Below are 21,312 nucleotides of genomic sequence, written 5' to 3'. Positions count from 1 at the left end.
GAGACGGAGAATTTTTCTTTCCATTCAGACTTGGGAAAAAAAGAAATTGTTTGGAAGGTTATTTTATCTCCTATTACTACTTCTGCTAGCAGTGTAATTTGTGACTTCTACAATACAGTTGACATTTCCTGTTATTCAATTTAGTTATTTCTAGCGCCTCTCTTGAACTGATTTTTGTCTTCTCCATCTGGAAACAGTTACTATAGCAGAACTGTTCAAGTTTAGCTTCTGAAACTAAATCAGTGGTTCACAGCATCACGTAAACGTTGGTCTGGTGTAGTGACAAAAAATGACACGTAAGTCTTAAGTGGACTTTTGAATAATATTCATTAAACAAAAACAAGCCCGCTTCTTTAACAAGCACGTTTGTTTTAATTTCTTTCCCACTTCTTTGTTCTCAGGATGTTTTTGTGTATGAACAGAAACTGTTTCTTGAGTGTTTGTAAACACAATTGCTTTTTTAGGCATCTGCTGAATTAGGACATACATTAGCGGAAAAGGAGAAAGGTTTCAATGAAAAAAAAATAAAATAAGACTTTATTGTCCTTATGCTTGGTGAGGAAGACCTGCAAAAAATATAACCTGAGAAATTTAAGCAGTGCTGACCATCTGAAACAATATATTTAAAAGATTTAGCATGTTCTGTCAGAGTCCCTTGGCTTTTTTTCAGTTCTGTGGTTGCATAATCTGCCATTTTGCCTAGATTACTCTGCCTCTCGGGAGCTCCGGCTTAACTCCTGTCACTCATGCTATCGAGTGGGTTTCCGATCCTGTTCTTTTAGGACCTATATGTGATTTATTTTTTTTTATTTCTTAGACTTCCACAAAGAGGGGATTAGAAGGGCAGTGTATAACACAGACAGCTTCATGGATTTCAACTGCAGAAAGCTAATGTCCAGCTGGGGGTCAGGGAACTGGGGAAACTGAGGCAGAGAAAGCTTGGAAGAGACGTGAGGGGAGGTAAACTTGCTGCCCAATGCACAGAGCTGGGCAGAGGTCCTGCGCTGGCTTACTGGACAATAAGCCAGAATATCAGACAAATATAAATCCATCCATCATTTTGGAAACATCACTGTGAGGTTTTTTAAAGTGGGGGTGTTAGTGGGGAGATGACTGTATGGCTGCAATAAAGTAAGCGTGTTAAGGAATCTGATGTCCTTTGAGAGGTCTGGGCTCTCATCCAAGCCTTCTCACATTTCTTATAATCTGTAAACGTGAAAAAGTTATTGCGTGCTGTTACCCCTTAGGGAAAGCTGCAAGAAGAAAAGTTGTGTATTTTTGCATTGAGGCCTTATCCAAAATAGTGGATAAACACTGAAAGAAGCTAAAAACAAGAGCTGACCAGTGTTTCTGGGAGATCGCGTTTAGGAGAAGCCTTTAAATACAGTCTCTTTACTTAGATTCTTTTATGCCTGTTCCCCGTTTTCTTCTTTCTTTTTCGATGTGCGTGCTTGTATTCCCTGTGTTGTGGAGTGAACTTTATCCCAATAGTGCTATCTTGGCTCTCAGATATCATTAAATACTGATGGATGTGTGCTGATGAAGTACAGATGAAACTGTCTTTCTTCATTTGAGCCTTTTATCTTCTCAAATCTCTTATGTGCATAGCATACAAAATGTTCCAAGTCTTACTTCATCTACCTACTCTGCCTGTCTGCCTCTCAAGCTTCAAGCCTGTTGGGTTAGGTCTGGCTTGTTGCTTTAAATTTCTTAGGCTTTAGAGTGTTTGGATAATTCTGTCCAATTATATCTGTTATTCTAAGACTACTTTTTTCCTTAAAAATTCCTTAAATAACTCCTTGTTTCTGTTTAATTCTTTCTTTAGCCGCTTTGATCTCTCTACTGTTCCAAATAAAACTTCTTCAGATTTCTACTGGGGTACAGACTGCATTTTCATTCTCTCTGATTTCTTCTTAGCCCCTTTTTAAGCAACATCTGGTATTTTTTTTCCTGTTATATTTTTGAACTCGCAGAAGTGGATTTGTGTCTGTGTGTTTGGATATAATTTATTAAAGACCTAAACTTGCAGTTTGTGACTGTAAATTCTCTCCCCCCTTTGCTTGCTGCCTTTTCTGCTTCCCTGGAGCACTGAAGTATAGCAATAAACCTTGTTTCCCTTTCCATCCTTTTGTGTTGAGAAAGTCCTGGCAAACATCTGAATTATTGAAGTCTCCCAGGAGTCATGCCCCAGTTGTCATGCTGAGCTTGCTTTCTTATTTTTCTTTGTAATTTTTCCTAGGTTTATTTTTATTTACACACACATAGAGTGAGGCTAGAAGAGGCCATTGTAATATTCTACTTTAACTTTGAACAGAATCCAAACAGGAGCATCTTCTCCACCGGTATCCTGCTTTCCTTTGTATGTCTCTGTGAAATAGTTTCACATTCTGTGATGAGGAACAGAGTATAAATCACATTAGTTCTCTTGATGTTTGCCTCAGCTTAAGGTTTTTTTCCTCTGTATAAAGATAATGACCTTTCCCTTTCTCCCCTACCTAATATTTTCTTGCACGCTGCCGCTGCTGGCGTTCCCACTTTAGTCATGACTCACTCATTCACGTCTTTGTAGGTGCTGCCGTCATAACATCTCTTCAGTGTAAATGAAACGACTCGTTTACTATCAGGTCTATTGGTGTTTATTTAGAAGCCCCAGAAAAGCACTCCCTTGGTGCAGCCAGCTGTAGTCTGTCTCCTGGGTGGTGGCGGAATTGCCAGGAGTAGCTGCCCAGAGCTCCCTCTTGCAGGGGGAAAATTAAATTTCTGAATCTCTGGGAGACTCAAACAACCTGTGTAGCTGTGATGCCACCAAAGGGTTTCTGTTGTGGGCCCGCTGAGCTGTGCACAGAACAGTGGTTCTGCAGACCGCATCCCTCCTTATTCTGCTTTCAGCCCTCCCAACCCAACTCTGCCGTCCTCAAACCGCTGTCGGCTCTGCCTTTCCAGGGGGAAGAGAAAGCCTCTGCCTAATACTTGTCCTGTGGTTATACCTCCACAACAGGCTGCACGGTTTTCTTCCTTCCTAATTAGCCTCCTGATAGCCCTTAGGAAACACGTGCGTGTGAGAGTGAAAGACATGCTTGGCAGCGGCCTTTCAGCTTGCCCACCGCGGTGTGTTGGTGTGGGTAACTGGACTTAACTCCACAGGAGCTGGCTGTGGCTAGTCTGAGTTTAGTGTGAACTTGTACTGGATTCCAGAGCCAAATAGTGCATTTAATTTCCACAGTAATAATCTCTGCCTCCTGCAATCTGAATGATGCATAAATTAGATTGGTTACTCTTGTGTCTCATAATTACTCAGTGTAACTTTTAAGAGGCATTACCCTAAGAACGTAACCCTTGTCTGTCTGCTCTCAAGATTCAGGTAGGGAAGGGTATTTCCAGGTGGGATTGTTTCGAGGGTCCGTAAGACTGCCTGCAGTGACGGCCAGTTTGATGCTGCCTGGGAGTTGGTGGCCATGTAGAACCTCCATTGCTCTTCCCTCTTAGCTCGAGTGTGTGAGCGTTCCCCCAGGAGGAATGGGGATGGTTCTGAGTGCTGCCAGCTCCTCTATAGGCAAGTAGAAGTAAGGGTTTTTTTGCTTTTTTTTTTTCTTTTGGGCGGTGTGCTGTTTCCTTTACAAGTATCACTTAAAACTTTTCAAGGGGTGGAGGAATTGCTGTAGAAGTAAATGCATATTTAATGGTTGGGAGTCCTTTTTAGTGAGGATCAAAGGCAGGGCCTCCTGCTTTGTAAGATGGGGAAAATCATCCTTTTACCACAGGCTGAGAAACGGTGGTTATTTGCATGTTCTCTTTGAAACATTTTAGCAGTGAGAGGGTGGAGAATGTGGGACTGGCAAGGTTGAAGGTCCAAAAGAACATGTACTTTTTTTTTAAAGGAAGTTCAACTTCCTTTCCATAGAGTTCTGTAAACAAGGATATTGTGGCAGTTCTGTTAAGCACTGTCTCGGAAACAGGTGTGTGGGTATGTGTGATTGCAGTGTTCCTGCCATCTGTAGATAAACCTTGTAGAGCTTTCAGCCTGGGAACGCTGGCCTGGCTTGCGGGCTGACGCTTCATCAGATAGCTGAACGTGAAGTAACGGTGTTGACACAGGCTTCCACCAAGGTATTTGTCTCAGTGTAGGAAATGATGCTGAAAATGCGTAATGTTCTGAAGTGGCAGTGGCCAAAGTAAATGTGTTTCAGTTTCTCTCCAAGGTAGCTGTTAAACAAATAGCTCTGTGCTCGTGCGTAATCAAGTCCCTGTCGATGTTTGGCACTCAGTTGTTTCCCCCTGTCTGAAACAACCCTGAAAAACATTATTTTTTTGTCAGATTCCCTTTTCAGTTGTCTTCATCTGGCCTTTCTAGGCTTTGTATTGTAGCTGTTATCTCTTCAGCTATGAGTATCTATAGTTCTTGGGGGTGTCTCTTATTGATTCATTTGGTCACTTTGGATCTTCCCAACTGTAATCATCTGGTGCTTGAAGAGTAAGAAGAAATGTGTATGTTTGGAAAGCATATGGAATGTATTTGAAAGGCAATTTTAAAAAAAATTAAATTCATCTTTTCAGACATGTCCTGCTACTTCTCCTTATAATCTGCTTCAGTGTGATCACAAGTATATTTTTGAAGCTACACAGGAGCAGTTTTATACTTCTAGCTGTAGCTTAGATTATGGTACAGAACCAGAAACCAATTAATAAAAATATTTTGCTTCTGAAGCTTGAGTAAAGCTTATTACAAGAGCTGCTCTTGCATGAAGTGTGAGATTACCTGTTTCCCGAACAGTCCTCTGGAGCTTTTGGAGGACTTCAATGGGAAGGGGAGGTCTGAAAAGCTCATGCTATGTCCACTTGAATAGCTTGTTACTTTATGTATTTTTAAAGCGTTGTTCAAGGGTCATTAAAATGATTTGTGTGTGTTATTAAAAGAAGGCTGACGTTATTCCTTTTAAAATGAGATTTTAGTGGAGTTCTCATTTAGCTCTGAAGCTCAGAGCAACTGAGCCTGCAGCAATTTTCTTTTGCTGAGAGATGGTCATGGGTGTCCTCCTCCAAATTGACCCAGAGGAGGAGGAAGAAGGGTGCTTTGGGACCAGGGTGGAGGTGCAGCCATGTCCCCAGCCTGGCATTGCAGCTCTGACGTGGCCAGGCACTGATGAGTTCTGCAGCTCATTCCCTACCCGGTCTGCCTCTGGGTAAAGACAGAAAGTGGCTTCTAACGGTGCTGTTCCAACCATGCCCAGGAATTCTTCTTGCTGGTAAGATGGAAGTTATCGTTCTTTCCAGGCAGCTCACCTAGTGGTATTATTGTTGTTTGGATTTTGTTAGAATAATGTGAATGGTATGTGGTGCTTCACGAAATGCTAAATTCCAAGATGAGTGCTTTTGCCTGGATATTGTATATCAAAGGTGTCATTACTTTGGTGCTGGTCAGGTTAATTAACTGTTTGCTACGTGATAGTTCTGTGTATAAAAAAAAATATTACTAAGCAGTCATATTTTTAAATACTGTTTAACTGATGCAAAACAAACGTGTATTTTGTGGACAGTGATTGAGATACAAAAGTGTACTTTATTCAATTTAGAGAAATAATTTAGAGTAGTGCTCTGTCCTGGCAAATCTGAATACTAATCTCTTTAGCTTGGTCTGGAGCTCAGCAGAAGTGTTTGGCCTGAATTGGATGAAGTGGATTGAATTGTCATATGTAAAAACTCTTTACTCTTTGGTTTTCTTTTACAGCGGTTTAGAAATTGGGGAGAAGAAAGTTTGGCTTTAGTAAGCCTTAGAATTAGAATTGTTCTTTTAAACAGACTTTTATGGCCGTATTAAATATGAGAAGTACACAGGAACTCATGGTGAAGGAGAAGTTTTAATAACAAATGTTGGGCAAGATAAATATTAGTGCTGCTATTTGAGCGCTTCACAAATATTGGAAAATTAGTCATCTTTGTGTGGAAGGGAAATGCCTTCAAGAAGGGATCCAGGTACCCGGTGTCTTACTCCCAGCCCATGGAGGAAGACTCTGGCAAATCTCTGTGTCAGACTTGAATCTTGGGAATAGCAGTCCTGTGCTTTCTTCATATTGCTTTAATCTTTTGTGCATCCATACAGCAAACTGGGGGAGGTCTGTAGTTGAAAGTAAGCGTTAGTATTGTGAACCCAAATGCTAGAAACTAATATTTTTACTTGGTAGGCTGGGGAAAGTGAGAGCCAACTTGGGACAGTTATTAAAGGTCATAGCTAAATAACGATAAAACCTTTTCATGCTCTCTTTCCTACATTTTTTTTGTTTCTTTTTGCAGGCATCAATTTTGGACTTGCACTCTGGAGCTCTGTCACTGGGGAAGCATTTTGTTAATCTGTACAGGTAAAACGGGAGGGTGGCTTGCTGCCTCTCTTGTTATCCTACACTTCAGGGCTCATTGCCTCTTCAGATTCCTCAAGCCCTGTGGGCTGGAGTTAGTAATGACAAACTGGAGGAGTTGGTTAGATTCACCAGTTTCCATGACCAGTTAAAAAAAACTTCTGTGGCGTGAAAACTGATCTTTTGTTGAACTGGGCTCTTTGAAAGCTACCATTACCTTTATTTTCAGAGTTCTTCTTGCATCAGTAAATAATAGTATTTTTTTCATGGTTATAATGTAGTTTGTCAGCGGTGGAAAAAATCAAATAGTCTGAACTCTTAAAAACTTGAATCCATGTGCTTATTTCATGGTGTGGGAGGGGACTCTTCGCGCCTGGGGAATTCCATTATCAGTTGCTGCATCTTGATCCTTTAATCTTTTTAACATTTAATCTTTGAGCAATGCTTTGGAAACATCACGCTCAAAAACGTTTGTAGGATTTCTTTTGTATTGTGTTTTCATGTATTGATTGTGGGTGCAGCACAGATGGCTGTCTGATTCAGCAATTCCTCTTTTAGACTGTTGTTTAATTTTTCAGGTACTTTGGGGACAAAATTCAAGACATCTTCACAGAAGAGGATTTTGCATTATATCGGTAAAGATTTTCAGTAATTGCTGACTGAACCACAAAACATAACTTTATGGGGTTTTTTTTCGTAGAGTGCAGGTTGGGAGGGAATTATGCTTTGGATTCAGACATACAATTGAATTTGCAGCTCAAAATAGTGATCTCTGTGAGAATGAAGATGCCTTGAGGAAAATAAGTAAAAGGACCTTTTGGTGGCTACCTGATAAATAACATTTGTTGCTTTGAACTTAGCTGCATTGCCAGTGTCAGGACAGTGTTGATGGTGTAAGCATAACCAGAATGATGGTAGCAGCACACATGTTATCCAAGAGATGTTGTGCTAGACGGTAAAGACAATCCTATACTATTACTGCGTTAGGAACTTGGTGGTTTTTTGGGTGAAGTGCAGCAAAGCATTAAAAATGCTAAAGCAGGAAGTGGAAGGACTTCAAATTACTAATGTTCTGGCTGGAGAAGCAGAGCATACTTTCCCCTTAAGAACTCAGAATATGAAATAGTGCTATAATGTAATAGCTTTGGCATCTGATCCTTTGAGCTTTCCTGGAGACCTGCTCATATACTTAACGAAGACAACAAATGTAATGAGTTCCATGTGTCTGTGAAGGTGTGTGGCCAAAGTTTAGGAACAAGCATTCTTTGTTGACTAGACACAATAAATCTTTAGTTATACATTTCAGTTGCTTTCTCATAATTTAAAATGTACCTGCCTTGAGCATTTTAACTCTTTTTGCCTTTTTTTCTTGCTTTTGTGAAGGAATATGACCTCCCTCTAGTGGTGGAAGTAATATTAAGTAGCCAAATATGTTTATTAGTTTTATTAGTGTAGTAATTTTATTTGTCTTTAAATATCCACCACTTCGAAGCTTATTTGTATTCAATAACCATTTTTAGATACTGTTGTCTTTATAGATTAACTTCTTTAAAACGCGTTTACTTCTGCCCCCAAAATCACAAAAAATGAGACACTTCCTTGATTATTTTTGAACTTTGACTATATAAAGAAAATACATGGTTTCTGCCTCACCAAAATAGCAGAGAATACTTTGAAAACAGTCTTTATTTTGCCTAACATTCTGTAGAAGATTAAAGAATCTGTAGAAGTGTGTGTGTAGGGAGTGTATTGCCAAAGAATATTTGTTTCACATGAAAACAAACATTCAGATTTTCACTAATTTTTATGGATTTCTCATCCTTACACTGTAAGATGAGACAGCTGCTAGGCAATATCAATATTCCTTTGGTATTTCAGGCCAATATAGGGAATGTTTTAGTCTGCTGGATATGAATCTCATACAAAATATATTATTAAGTGCTTTAACATGGACTGTATGTCCTTAATGAATGATTTTATGCTATTCTTGGGAGCATTTATCTTCATTACTTTCACTTACCTACCAGGGTCAGTTTAAAACTACACTCTGGAGAGAAATAACTAAACGTAATTCATGTCTAAGTGTTACTGATTGCAATAATAACAAATCCGAGTAGGCATTCTGAGCCAGGAGGCTGGTTTCTAAACTGTCTCTGTCAAAATTATGTTGCTTCAGAATCAATTACGGTTTGTAGTCTGATGCTTTAACCACCATCTGCCAGGCATATTACAGCAATTCCTCTTGTTTCACATAATAGAAGTGTCTTTATCCAGAAGAAAGACCTTTAAATCTGGAGGCTTGGTTTAAGGCTTGTGACTTCAGTGGCAAATGGCACTATCAAAGATTTATTCCAAGAGTTTTACAACTTATAAAGATAGAGGCATAGAAAGAGCAGAGGAAGAGCTGATAGTTTGCTTTCTCCCTTCATTTATTCTGCATGTGTGATTTCTGTTAAAACTTCCTGGCTGCAGGAGATTGTTGCTTTGTCTGCTTCTGCTGCCTTTGGTGCTTTTCTCCGGAGCAGTGCAGAGATGCTCACCAGGGGGCTGGAGAAGTTGTGTGGTTTTGCAAAGCTTTGAGCGTTCCTGTCACCATACTTGAATCACACTTTGCAAGTGACTTCTAACAGTGCATTTTTTTTGCTGGTTTGGCAGAGCTTGTATCTTACAGAAACTTTTCTGTGGCACTTTTAGTTCTCTTACTCAGTCCTTTATGCTGCCGCTGATCCATTAAGCTGGCAACTTCACAAGTTAGCGAACATCCTTTCTCTTAAGTTGTATCTTCCTTAGACTTGTAGCTACTTCATTGGCTTTTTTTTTTCTTCCTCATCACCCTGACTCCAAAACAGACTTCAGTATCTGCTTTTATAGGTGATGATATGACTTTTTCAGGGAGTTCTCCTCTGCCTTTCCCTGAGTCTGGCCTGTGCGCTGTGAACCGAGTCACTGGATAATATGAAATATCCAGTGGCTGCTACTGACGGGTTCTGGGAGGGATCCATTTGTCACTTACACTGTTGACTTGGGTGCTGTACTCATATATTTATTGCCGTAGCAGAGCTCTGTTTAGGACATCTGCTCAGAGCCAGTGTATGCCCTAAGCGGCATGAGTGATAGAATAGTTGCTGTGTTTATGAAAATGAATGCTTATATTCTCCAGCGTGAAGAAGTACTTCCTGGCTTGCTATAGTATGCCAGAGCTCTCCTGACAGTTTTTGATATATGGGGGACATGGAGGAAAAAGTATGAAGAATGAGTGGGTCAGGATCAAGAAGGGAGGGGATGCTCCCGCCTGAGCCTCCTGATTCTGCTGGGTGCGTATCAGGAGTGGCTGAGGGAACACTGTGGCTTTTACTGTACCAGATCCAAGGTAGCCAGAGTTCCTGGGCTCATTCATTCCTTCCTTGATAGCACCTTCTAAGCTGAAATGTGCCTTATCTTGTCACATGATTTACACGTGAAGTACAACATGTTTGTCCTTAAATATTTTACCAATAGGCTGCATCTGGAATAGCAGGTAAGCGAAAGAAAAACGTGCAGTCGTGGTATTGGTAACTGTTGAAATGGCCAAGTCAATGGAAAGCAGGCTGTACAGAAGAGTGGTTGGGTTTTTTTTTTTGTAGGCTAAAAAGTGACTTTATGCTAGTTTTGAAAACAGCTAAGTGCTGTATTTGGCACATGCTGGGCACAGAATGAGCTAGAGTACACAGACGCATGTGTTCAGATACGTGCTTTGTAGGATTCTAAGGAACACGCTGGTCTCTAAAAGAAGTCATGCCTCTGCTCGTACTGCAAGGTAAACATGTCATGCCTATGTGTAGTGTTTAATTCGCTGTCGCGAAGAGGGACACAAGACATCTTATGGAGCTCGAAGCAGAGTTCGTGTTTGCACTGACAAGTTCGTCAACCTGTTGGTGACTCCTGCAAGCGGTAAATGTGACCGTGTGGAACGAAGGGCACCCAAGATCATTGCGAAGAACCCTGCAAAACATACTTTCTGCAGCACACAGTTATCTTTGCCTTTGGTGCCAAACTTGTAAATGGATGTTTTTTACACGTTCTTATGGCAGCTACAAGCCAAGATCTACTTGTCATTAGTCAAAGTAGTGCAATGCAATATTTTCTAATAAGATCAGTATTCTGCACCTTAATTCTCCCCCACCCCTTACATTAAGCATTAAATTATTTTATATTTCGTGTGGCTTTCTCAAACTTATTTTGAACAGCAGCCACTTACCTATGACAAAGTCAGAAGTCCTGGTTGTTATTCACATGCACTGAGAAACAAGTCTTCCCTTGCATATTTTACATTTTCTTCTCTAGGTTATAGTGCCTACATAGTTGACTTGACTGATGTCACATTATTAGAAAGTAGGTATTAAACACCATGTATGTGTAGAAATAATGTGTGTGCTGACTCAACTAGCAATTTCATGGAGTTTCCGGAGCTTTTGAGCAGTATGGTACATACTTAAGTAAGAAAAAGCATTTAGGCACTTAAAGGTAACGCTCTTTGGAGCTTGTTTCCAGCAAATCTCTGCCATATGGGTTATTCATTCAAACATCAGTGGAAATCTGCAGTTTATTCATGACTGATGTGCCTTTTTTAGTTTAGTTATAATTGGGTTATTTATTGCACTGCATCACAGTGTAATAAATGTTGTGCATATTTGTAGGCACAGTTTTTCCAGTTTAATAGTTTGTATTAAATATAAACTGCTTGGGCATTTGTTGGAGGTGTATCGGATGGCACTTTGTGTGTCAGGATAGTATTTCATGCTGAAAAATTTAAGAGCATCCACAGGATGTGAAGAAATAAGGAGGCTGAGATGGCCTGTCACTCTTTGCTCTATCGTATGTTACATAGGTTTCTGTTCTACCTCTTATTCAAGCCTGAACTTTGGGCATACCCAATTTACAGCAATGTAGATGACATGTATTTTTTGTTGTGTGTACAATAGGAATGAAAAAAAAAAAATCCAGGATTGAATATTTCCATTCTGTCCCTACCATTTCCCTTTAGAAAGGCCATCCTGTGAAGGGCTTTCCTTAAGGACAAAGCTTGTGGGAAAGGGGTCTTGTTTCTAGTGACCAGTATATGAGTTTAGGTTACTTTGCTTGTTTTTTCCATGTTGGATGTGGAGTTCATTGAAATTAATAAATGACTTCCTACTGACTTCAGCATATGCTGGATTAGGCCCTAAAAAAATAATCTGGTTGTTCATCAGCTCTCACAAATATGTTTGAGAGCACTGAAGGCAAGCTAGAAGATTAAGTGTCTTCTCCCCCTGAGACTTAACTCTTTTCTGACTTTGCAGCCTTGCACATCAAAGGAAAAAAACTTTTGCTTCGTTACTTTCAACTTTTTATTACAGACAAGTTAACCTCTCTTGCTCATTGAGCTCCGGTGTGAATAGTCAGTATTCTTTTGCCTGTTGATCCCTTTCTTGGAGGAAAAGGCTGTTGCTATAAGCTTGCTGTGCTGCCGTGGTGTGTCTGTATTACGTGTTAGCACAGCTCTAAGTGCAAAGGGGAAACACCTGCTTTTTGAAGCCTAGTCCAAGAAGTTACAATCAGTGGGACTCTTTGATAGCTTACCATTTGTTTTCTTGAATGGCAAATTATGTGCATAAAATTCATGTTAGTCTGCTATATGTGCCATGATTGTCTTAAGTTTTTGAGTGATGCTGTGATATGGAGGATGACAGCTCCTAGGGAAGCAGGAGCACACGAGTCAATTGAAGAAACGCAAGGTTGGCACCTCATGCACTTGAAGCTACTGTGAGTAAAAGTTATACTTAAAGCCAATAGGACACAGGGAAGCAAGAGGCCAGCGGTACGTTTACATACCCAAAACCCAGCTACCTCGGTCAGCTGAAGGCAACTGCTTGCATGAGACCAGGGTAGCACCTAAACTCATGCTTTTAGACCTCAACTGCTTCATTACTCTGTCTTCCATTACTTTCCCTGCCTACTTGATTTATAAACAGGAAAAAACAAACTTGTCTTATGAAAGATATGCTTATTTTCTCTTGGCAGCATACTTAAACTGAGTTTATTTTCCTTTTCTTCTGATAACCCATTGGCTGGTCCAAACCAGTAGACTTCTGGCTGCTGTTGTTGTCTTTCGGGAAGAGTTGAGTAGCTTTTCTTCTTACTTGGTTTGCAAAACATGTGGTCTTGCCCAAAGCCATTGCATGTAAGTCTCGAAGAGGAGTGAAGCTTTAACGGAGCCTTATAAACACCAGACATCCAGGCTTAATAGAAAACTTTTAAAAGTGGAAAAGGAATCAGGCAGAAAGAGGAAGCGGTGCTGCTTAGAGAGCAATACAACTACTGGAGATTTAAAGTTATGTCAAGACTGTGGCCCAAGTACTCCAGAGTAGATCTGTTCCAGCTGGCTGGTGTGAGTGGTCGCCCGGTCTCAGAGCCAGGGAATATGCTGCTTTAGTATTTGTGGGTTAGGCTATTAATTCTTGCGTTGGGTTGTTCAAAGTGCCAGCTGCCCTCAATTCATCATGAGGTGAAATGAGTAATTACATTTAATGCTTTTTGGGAAACATAAGGCAGCCTCTGTTGAAATCCTGTCTCTTGGAAAGAAAGAAGACAGAGATCAGGCTCCCACTGGCATGAGGAAGGACCTGTAGATCCTTTCCTGAGGTCAGTTGTACAGACTCTCCCACTGTGTAGCTCTCAACTTGAAGCCTCGGTTCATGCAGCCATGTAAACACCTGAAGAGCTCACCTCTAACTTGGTTTAATGGTTTTGATACTTCACATGTGAAATAGTTTGGTTTGACTCCTAAAGCTTAGAGCCCTAGAAATGTAAAGTGAGACAGGTTAAAAATCAAATCTGTATGTGTTTTTTTTTTTTTAAATATTTGTGAGGGACAAGATGTGAACAGAATGACTATTTAGGATTTTTTTAGTACTTGTGGAAATAGCTTTTTTTTAAGAGGTGACTTTCACAACCTAACACTGTAGGTTTGGCTTTAGTTCTATCACTTTTGCTTAGTCACTGTTTAAGTTCCCTAGAGAAATACTTGGGGAAAAACTTTTTTTGACAATTATGGTGAAGTTCAGTACTACCCGGTGGAGAAATGTCTGATGCAGAAAAGATGCAAAACTACTAATGTTATTCTATGCACAACTTCAGAAGTGTGCTTACTCAGAGTATCTCATTTGTGGGCTGCTTTTGAAGCACCTGGCACAGAAGAAAAGGAAAGCTAATGCAATAGCTAAGAATGTGTTAAACTTGGGAGAAAACAGTATAAAGATTTTAAGAAGCATAGAGGACTACATTTAAAAAAAAAAACCAAACAATGTTTTAGTTTCCTCTCATTGTGTTATTGCATTCTTTGCTGTCTTTTAAATTCCCTCAAAGTTAAATACTAGCCGTATGTGTTTACTGGTGGATTTGCCAGTGGTATTTCTCATTAATCACAAATTTTTTTCCTCTTTAAAAGTGCTGTTGACTGAACTAGGGCTGGCAGTCCTCGATAGCCCTGTATGCAGCAATATTTGTCCTGAAAGATGTATGTTGCTACATAAGCAGTTCTGTATAGTAACACATATGTCATTACTAGACTTCTACTTTAATTATCTTAAAAATAAAAATCCTGTTCTTCCTGTATCCCAAGAAACACAGGAATAGCCCAGATAGGAATAGTTTGGTTAAATGTTTTAAAAATAGTTGGGAAAGTCATCTTGTATTCATTTTTAAGGAAAACCTGGTTGTGATACCAATATGTATGTTGACAGAGAACCCTGAGTTTCATGGTACCAGGGACTTCATTGGTTAGTTAAAATTAGTGTAAAAATAGTTGAAGGCTCTTCAGAGGCAACCCTTTTTGAAAATACAACTTTCTAGTTACTGGCTTTGGATTAAAAATATATATGTGAAAGAGTTTTTAATCTTTTCAGTAGTTAATAAACAGTGAGATATGCATGGAGTTTTTCAGGAAAACAGACTGCTTAACAAAGAAATTTTAAAATCTAGGCCACAGGAGACAGATAGTTTACTGTTCTTGATATTCTGAGACTTAAAAAAAGGCAAAACAACAAACACCAACCCAAAACACTGGGGTTTTTTGTTTGGTTTTTTTCTTATGTAGTAGATCTGCTGTATTAAGGCAAAATAAGAGAGAGAGTATGGGTATATGTTCCCCAGGGTTTATCATCTGAGGACGAAGCCGAGCTCTAAAGAAGTGATAATGGTGAATGAAGGAGAATACAGAAGCAGCAGGAGAGGGGTGTCACGTAGCATGTTGTGTTCTTTGCAGCGATGTGAGACAGAGAATTCAACAGAGGATTGCTCAGGCATTTGGTATCAGCTCTGCTTCCATGTACCTGACTAAGCCAACGTTCTTCTCGAGAATAAACAACACAGAAGCCAAGACAACACACGATGAATACTGGCACCCACACGTTGACAAGGTAAGTAGGAGGCTGAGATGGGATGCAAATGTTTCCTGTTATTATTAGATTGTTTGGAAGTCATTTTACATTAAACAATCAGTCAAACATGTTTGAAAACTGGTGCTTGTAAAAATCCTTTGGAGGATAAAGCTAATGGAAGGGTAAGTGAGTTTTAGAAACATAGGCCATTACATTCCTTTTTATCTTATTTTCTCTACTTTAGTTCTACTAGAATTAATAAATTGCATGAGCGACTACTCGGGAATCTTTTTTGTCAGAAACATTAATTAAATCGACCTGCACCTACAAAGTGTTTCCATTTCATCAAACCTACGTTTCCAGTTAGGGTATCACTTTCAGCTAGGTCTAGCGGGAGCTATTTCAAGTGGTCTGTTAGTTGATCTGCGCCTCTTGATAAATGCTTAAGACTTATATTTTGTTCATATGTGAATTGAGGCACTTTTACTGCATGTTCTTCAATGGGGATGTGGAACCCTCTTTCAATAATTGGATGGTTTTTTGTTTTTAGAATGGAAGTATTGCAACTTTCTTTTAACTGCACAGTCTTCTACCTGTAGGCTCGTAGCTTAATACTTCGCATTTCTCAATGGACTTAAACTCAATGCCAATCCCAAATCATTTATTTCTGAATTTAACTGAGTTCAAAGGTTCCACGCAGTGTAGCAGAATCAAATAGGAAAAAACCTAAACAAAACCACCCAAACAATCAAAAAAAACCCCTCACCAGAATACCCACATTTCATGTCTTCAGGATTTAAAAATCAGAGTCACTCTAGAGTCATGGATCAACCAAGATGGAGCCAAAACTTATCCCATCAAAATCTAAGTTAACGCCTCAGTGCTAGAGTCTGTATGTGGGCAGTGTACTCATGAAGTTTATGACCTGAATCATCTAGATCAAAAATCGGAGAAATATTCCTTGCTTTGAAAATATTTCCTGGAAAAAGTCAGTCTGAGAGAAGAACAATGTCTGCCGTTGCTCGTAACATTAGTGTAAGGTCCTGTGCCCTTTCGTGTCATGTAGGCAGAAGCCACTTACATTTAGAAAATGTGGTGACAGTGGTAACTGATACAGCCACTCTTTGAAAGAAGAAAGTAATGCAGGGTGTAATTTGCAGTCCTAAAGATGAGAGCAGCTTTTGGATGCTTCTTGTTTAAAAAGCTGCGATGTAACCGTTGAATAGGAGTGGACCTAGAACCAGAGAACTAGTTTTGAGATACAGTTTCTTTTGACTAAGTGCTGGTGGGAACTGGTTGTAGGGAGCAAATTGTGCTGGGGGGGTTCATAAGAATTCCATCACGCGTTGCCCTCCTTTCCAAGAGATGCCAGATAAACTAGGGATTCTGTCTGTGTACAGTGCAGTAAATTCATACGTTCCTCATAGTGTTTCCACTCTGTCAGAGAACTGAATTTGACTGCCACAAGAGAAAAGAAAGCAGTAAATTTCAGTAGCTGATGGCTATTTTCTCCACTTTTTTATTTCAGCCCAAAAAAGCGTATTTTAGAATGTTAGACTGGGATTTATTCCTATAATGAGATTTGTGTCTGCACAAGCATTAGGCTTGCCAATATTCCCTTTACTATTTCGTGCATGCATTTTGCATGGTAAATGAATAAGGCGCTGGATAACCTTACGGTTAGGTGTTTCTACCTGAATTTCTCCTTTAATGTACAAGTTATTTTGTCATTCAGAAGCCGATCTGTTTCCATGAAGATAATTTATTTCCTTTGTAGAAGCTGCTTCTCTGTTATGGCATCCTGACATTGCCTGTACATGATGGACAGCAGGCTAGACATTTTGCTGGTTTTATCCATCTGTTTTGTCCACACTTTGTTTATCTCGCAGGCTGTCTGCTCAGGGACCACATACATCAACTGATTGGCCTTGGCTTTTTCTAACCCACCCTCACCTTCAAAAACAAAACAAACACAAAATGTGGGCTCTTAAACTTGCTATGTGTAACCTAAACCTTAATAGTTTCTATACTGAATAATTGAGTAGTCTGATTTATGACAGCAGTGAAGAGATAATTATTCCACTTGGGGCAGTTACCAAACACCGTGTTTGTAATCGTGTAGAACTTGGCCCCCCAAAATATGAAGATATGACATGCTAAATTTCAAGGTATTTTTTGAGAGAAGTATTGTTTAGAGCACACCGGGAGTTAAAACTGTAGCTTGTCCTGTTTATTTTATGTAAGTAGCTTGACCATTTTTCATTTCTATAGTGGCTGACTTCTGCAGTGAGTTGCCAGTACAGGTAAAGCGAAAGCATTCAAACCATGGCAGTGCTCTGTGTCTGCGCCTTAAACTTATATTTCAGGTTTGAATATATTTTAGTGTGGTTATTAGCATTCTTGTTCAAGAATGTTCTTGCAGTAAGGATTGCATGTGAGTGTGCCAAAGTTGGGCTGCTGTCTGTGCTGTCGTGACACAACATTGCATGCTGAGCTGGGAGCCCTGTGTGGATCAATTCCCTTTCATTTTTTGGGGGGGACCGCAAGGGAACAGAACTTCCTTGGTCCCCAGCCACAGAGAAGGGGCTTTGTGGGTGCTGTGGAATCCAGACCTAGAGCAGACTTGTAAGTGCTTCTTGAGCTCATGGTTTGGGGGTCCATTTCTCACTCTTTGGTCTTCACATGGAGCAAATGCTGTTGCCAGCGCAGAGGGTGTTGGAGAGAGATGGACAAGGCACTATGAGCTGGGATCATTCGTGTGGAAACTGCTCCAGCTCAGTGGCTCATCCCTTATCTAGGATAAAGGACTTCAGCTATTGCCAGATAATACAGTTACTTCTTGGGTTTAAATGCTAGTTGTTTGTGTTGCCTGGTTGAAAATTGAGAGTTTGGATGAGGCTAATGATGCTTTAAATAGGGTCTGGTAGAGATACATCCTTGATCCCGTTCACTTCATGTCCATCATGAAAGTCCAAATTACATCATCACGCATCAATGCTACTGGATGCTGTCTGCCTTCATGTCTGTACATCGCTCACTCGAACTGGCATCAAGGGGTTAATTTGAATGCTTTCCTTGCTGCACAAACAAGCCTCTAACTCCTCTCTCTTCTCGAACTTGTGTTTGTGTCAAAAAGTCTGGCATCATTTTCCCCTTCAGTGCAATTGGAACGGAGCTATCTGGGGATGCAGCATTCACGTACGTGTTTGCCAGATCATGGCTTAGAGAAGACGTTACAGTATGTGTGGAATATATCTACGTTTAATTTTAGCCTACTGTAGGTGTACATCATGTATATCTGTATCTATATTGCTATGTGTTTAGAAGGAGGTAAAAAAGTATTTATAGTTAATCGGGCTGTGCAGGAGACAGAATTCAAGTAGAAGGTCAGTAGGTCAGAAAATATTTTGGAGAAGGCTAAATAAGATAGAAGTTGTCGTCTTCACAGGTTGTCTTCAGGGCAGTCAGCCTGCCTCCTATTTTAATTTCTCCAACAAACTAAGTTTCACTTACCACTTCCAGACTTTCCAGTTGAAAGCAAGGGAAAAAAATGCGTTGCTATTGATCTGAGGTAGGAAATACTTTTCAGATTAGGGAAGTATGTGGCCTCCAAACTAAGTGTGAATACTAGGGAGCTGAAGAAAAATCAGTAAAACTGAGCATGTTAAAAAAAACTTGCCAGTTTGTTGGATGCTTTTGCGTTGTATCATTATTTATGCTTTCCCTTTGGGATAGGACAAACCACTTCACGTATTTCTGCATAATAACTGAACAGTGAAGGTTGTTCCTAGAAGACTTCAGAATTTTTTCCCCCTTTACTCTTTCCAAAAGAAAGGTAAAAATCAAGCCTTTGGAAAATGAATCTGACACATTCTTTATTTCAAAGTCTGACACTGTTGGTTCAAAGTTATAGGCTTCTTGTCACTTATAGGCTTCTATATGTCACTCTTGCCTTTTTCCCTGTATTGCAGAGTCTATTGCAGTTATATTTTTTTCAATCTGGATGTCTCCTTGGTTTGGAATATTTTAACTGCATAATAGAGTAGCACAGATCTATTGTGTTTCCCTGAGGCTTAGTTTTTTTTCCCTAAAACGTATTTGGGTTTTATTACATAGGAATGGAAACCCTGAAATCACCCAAATGACTCATTTAATCTTGTTGAATTTATAAGCATCTAAATCAAACGGAGTGTTGGCTTAAGATATGGAGTTTCATCTTGCATGGAATTTGTTTGGAACTGAGCCTTTCAAATGTCTGATTTATAATGGAATGGCTGTTGCATGCCCAACTCTGACAGCGGTATAGTCTTATAATGTTCTCTAATAGAAGTGATGCAGGACTTGAAGATTTCTGCAGTCCCCTGCCTGGGCGAGGATCCTGTCATCCTTCACAGAACTGTCAGGCTCTGCCATAAGGTCAATTTTGGTTTGTTTTCCTTGAATTTCTTACATCAGAGCTGTTCCAGGACTTCAGTGCAAATTTTCTTGAGAATTTTTTTTAGCCTAAACTTGTTCATGATCAGTTTATAGCTATTTTTTTTCCCCCTCTTCTCCCATTCCCATGTATTTATGGGTAGCAATACCCTTTCAGCCTTTGTTTAAGCTGAAGAAGCCAAACCTTCAAGTCTCCTTCCCTGCCGTACGTTCTCCATCTCCCTAACCCTCCTGGCAGCCTCTCTCCGCTGCCTCCGAGGCCATTGCTGATACCAGCTGCTCTCTGGTCAAGCTGACTTCTCACTCTACTTTTTCTACCCCTTGTAGTGTTAGACATATAATGAAATACCTCAAGAGGCCTCACTTCTGCCTTAGGACAGCATTGTCTTTGAAATACGAGGAAGTTTATTCTTTTCTGCTCAAACCTGTTACCTTGGCTCACCTACAGCCCCTTGTAATTGAGAGACATGCTATTGATGTCTTACATTGTCTGCTAAGGATATACGACCAATATATGGAACACTGGAAGCTGCTATCAAGGCTATTTTTGTGATTATCTGCACAGAGATAGGTACAGGCTTACAGGAAAACAGCAGTTTTGACTCTTATTTCTGCAAGATACCATGTTAGACCTTTGCTGATTGGAAAGCGAATATATGTTTGTATCTTCTTCTGCAATGGAAAGCAGAGGATGCTGTCCTACATATCTTTCTTAGTAACTGCAGGCCTATTGTATGTTCTGCAGTTGTTTAATTGCATACAAACATGTGTCACTCAAAAACCCATGGGTGCCCTACTGCAAAATGTCGCTGGCTCATTCTGACAATTAATTGTATTTATAATAGCCTTTAAAAAAAGCATCATATAAATATCATTATAAGCATCTACCATTAAATATTAGCCGTGTTTTGACTTATTTGGGTAAAGGGTGCTCAAAAAGAGCATGCTAACTGTATGAAGTACCAGGCTGAATAGAAATGCCTGTATATTTTGAATCAATTGTTCATAAGGAGCTCTAGAAACTTGATTTGCTGCAGTGTGCCTGCATGGCTTATTGCCTGGGTTTAATGACAGCTTTTTTTCACATGGTCTGAACTTCTGGTTCAATTATTAGCCTTGCTGGTATTGGAAGTCATTACCAGGGTAACAAATACATTTGATATACACAGGGGACTTCTAGCATTATGAATAGCTGAGTATAACTTAGTGCCTCCTTTCCATAGCATTGTGTTTCTCAGGCCTGGCTGCCTTCTGAGAGTTGGTAATGAACAAGAACAGAAAAGCCATTTTCCATAGCATACTTGGTTCCTCAAATTAATCATCTGTAGAAATCAGATGTGTTTGGTTAGGCTAAAATGGTTTGTAGTCAATCCTGACAGTTCGGAGTTGGTAAAGCCTCCTTGGGGAGGATGGAGAGCGCACTGACGGAGCAAAGATTGCTGCACTCAGAGAAACAAGTCTAATGCGTTTGACTTTCAAGTATGAGTTGAACCAACTTCTTCACTATGCTGATGCCTTTGCTGCCCCAAAGACTTCCTTAAACTTGGCTGGAAGTTTTACTCCCAAATCAATGAAGGTGGAAATAGCTTTGCCAGGCTGATCAGAGGGCTGTAGAATGGCTGTTTTGAGGTGCTGCGGTACCACGTGCTCATTAATTCCCACTTATTGCCTTGTATTGCTACTAAGGGTTGGGTACCCTGCTAAGGGTTGGGTAAATATGAGGAGAAGGGGATCACCAAAACATTTCTTTCATTCTTGTGATTTGAGCTGTGTAGTGCAGTATATCACCAGACTTGGCTTTTTTCCTTTAAGCCCTTTTGGTCAAAATAATAAAATGAGGAAGAACGAAAATGTCTTCCTATTCCATCTGCTGCTATGTTCTCTTAGTCATTGCCCTTACAGAATAATATGTACAACTGCTGTTGAGCCAAAACTTAACTGGCACTAATGAATGTAACTTAGAACAAAATTGAAAATATTTAGAAAACTTTGAAGTTTGGGAGTAGCACCTACCTCTAACAGTCACCAGGTCAGTCAAAACACTCTGCAATATATTTATACAGTACTACTGTGCTGCGCATTTCACTGTTTGGCAGTGTAAGGCAGAACTCGATCGAGTTGTGATATACTGT

General features: G+C 39.9%; 1 protein-coding gene across 2 annotated transcripts in view; it reads left to right on the top strand.

Moving 5' to 3' along the window:
- The window catches only part of OGFOD3 (2-oxoglutarate and iron dependent oxygenase domain containing 3), a 45,036-nt gene that overhangs the window by 9,790 nt on the left and 13,934 nt on the right, over window positions 1–21,312 (top strand). For both annotated transcript variants that reach the window (XM_063352243.1, XM_063352242.1), the window contains 3 exons: window positions 6,289–6,353; window positions 6,929–6,985; window positions 14,632–14,785. In XM_063352243.1, the coding sequence (XP_063208313.1) occupies window positions 6,289–6,353; window positions 6,929–6,985; window positions 14,632–14,785 (276 nt within the window). The remainder of the gene's footprint in view (window positions 1–6,288; window positions 6,354–6,928; window positions 6,986–14,631; window positions 14,786–21,312) is intronic.

Source organism: Chroicocephalus ridibundus, chromosome 14 (assembly GCF_963924245.1).
Source record: "Chroicocephalus ridibundus chromosome 14, bChrRid1.1, whole genome shotgun sequence".
NCBI classification, from domain to species: domain Eukaryota; kingdom Metazoa; phylum Chordata; class Aves; order Charadriiformes; family Laridae; genus Chroicocephalus; species Chroicocephalus ridibundus.
This window is presented reverse-complemented; position numbering and strand designations above follow the sequence as displayed.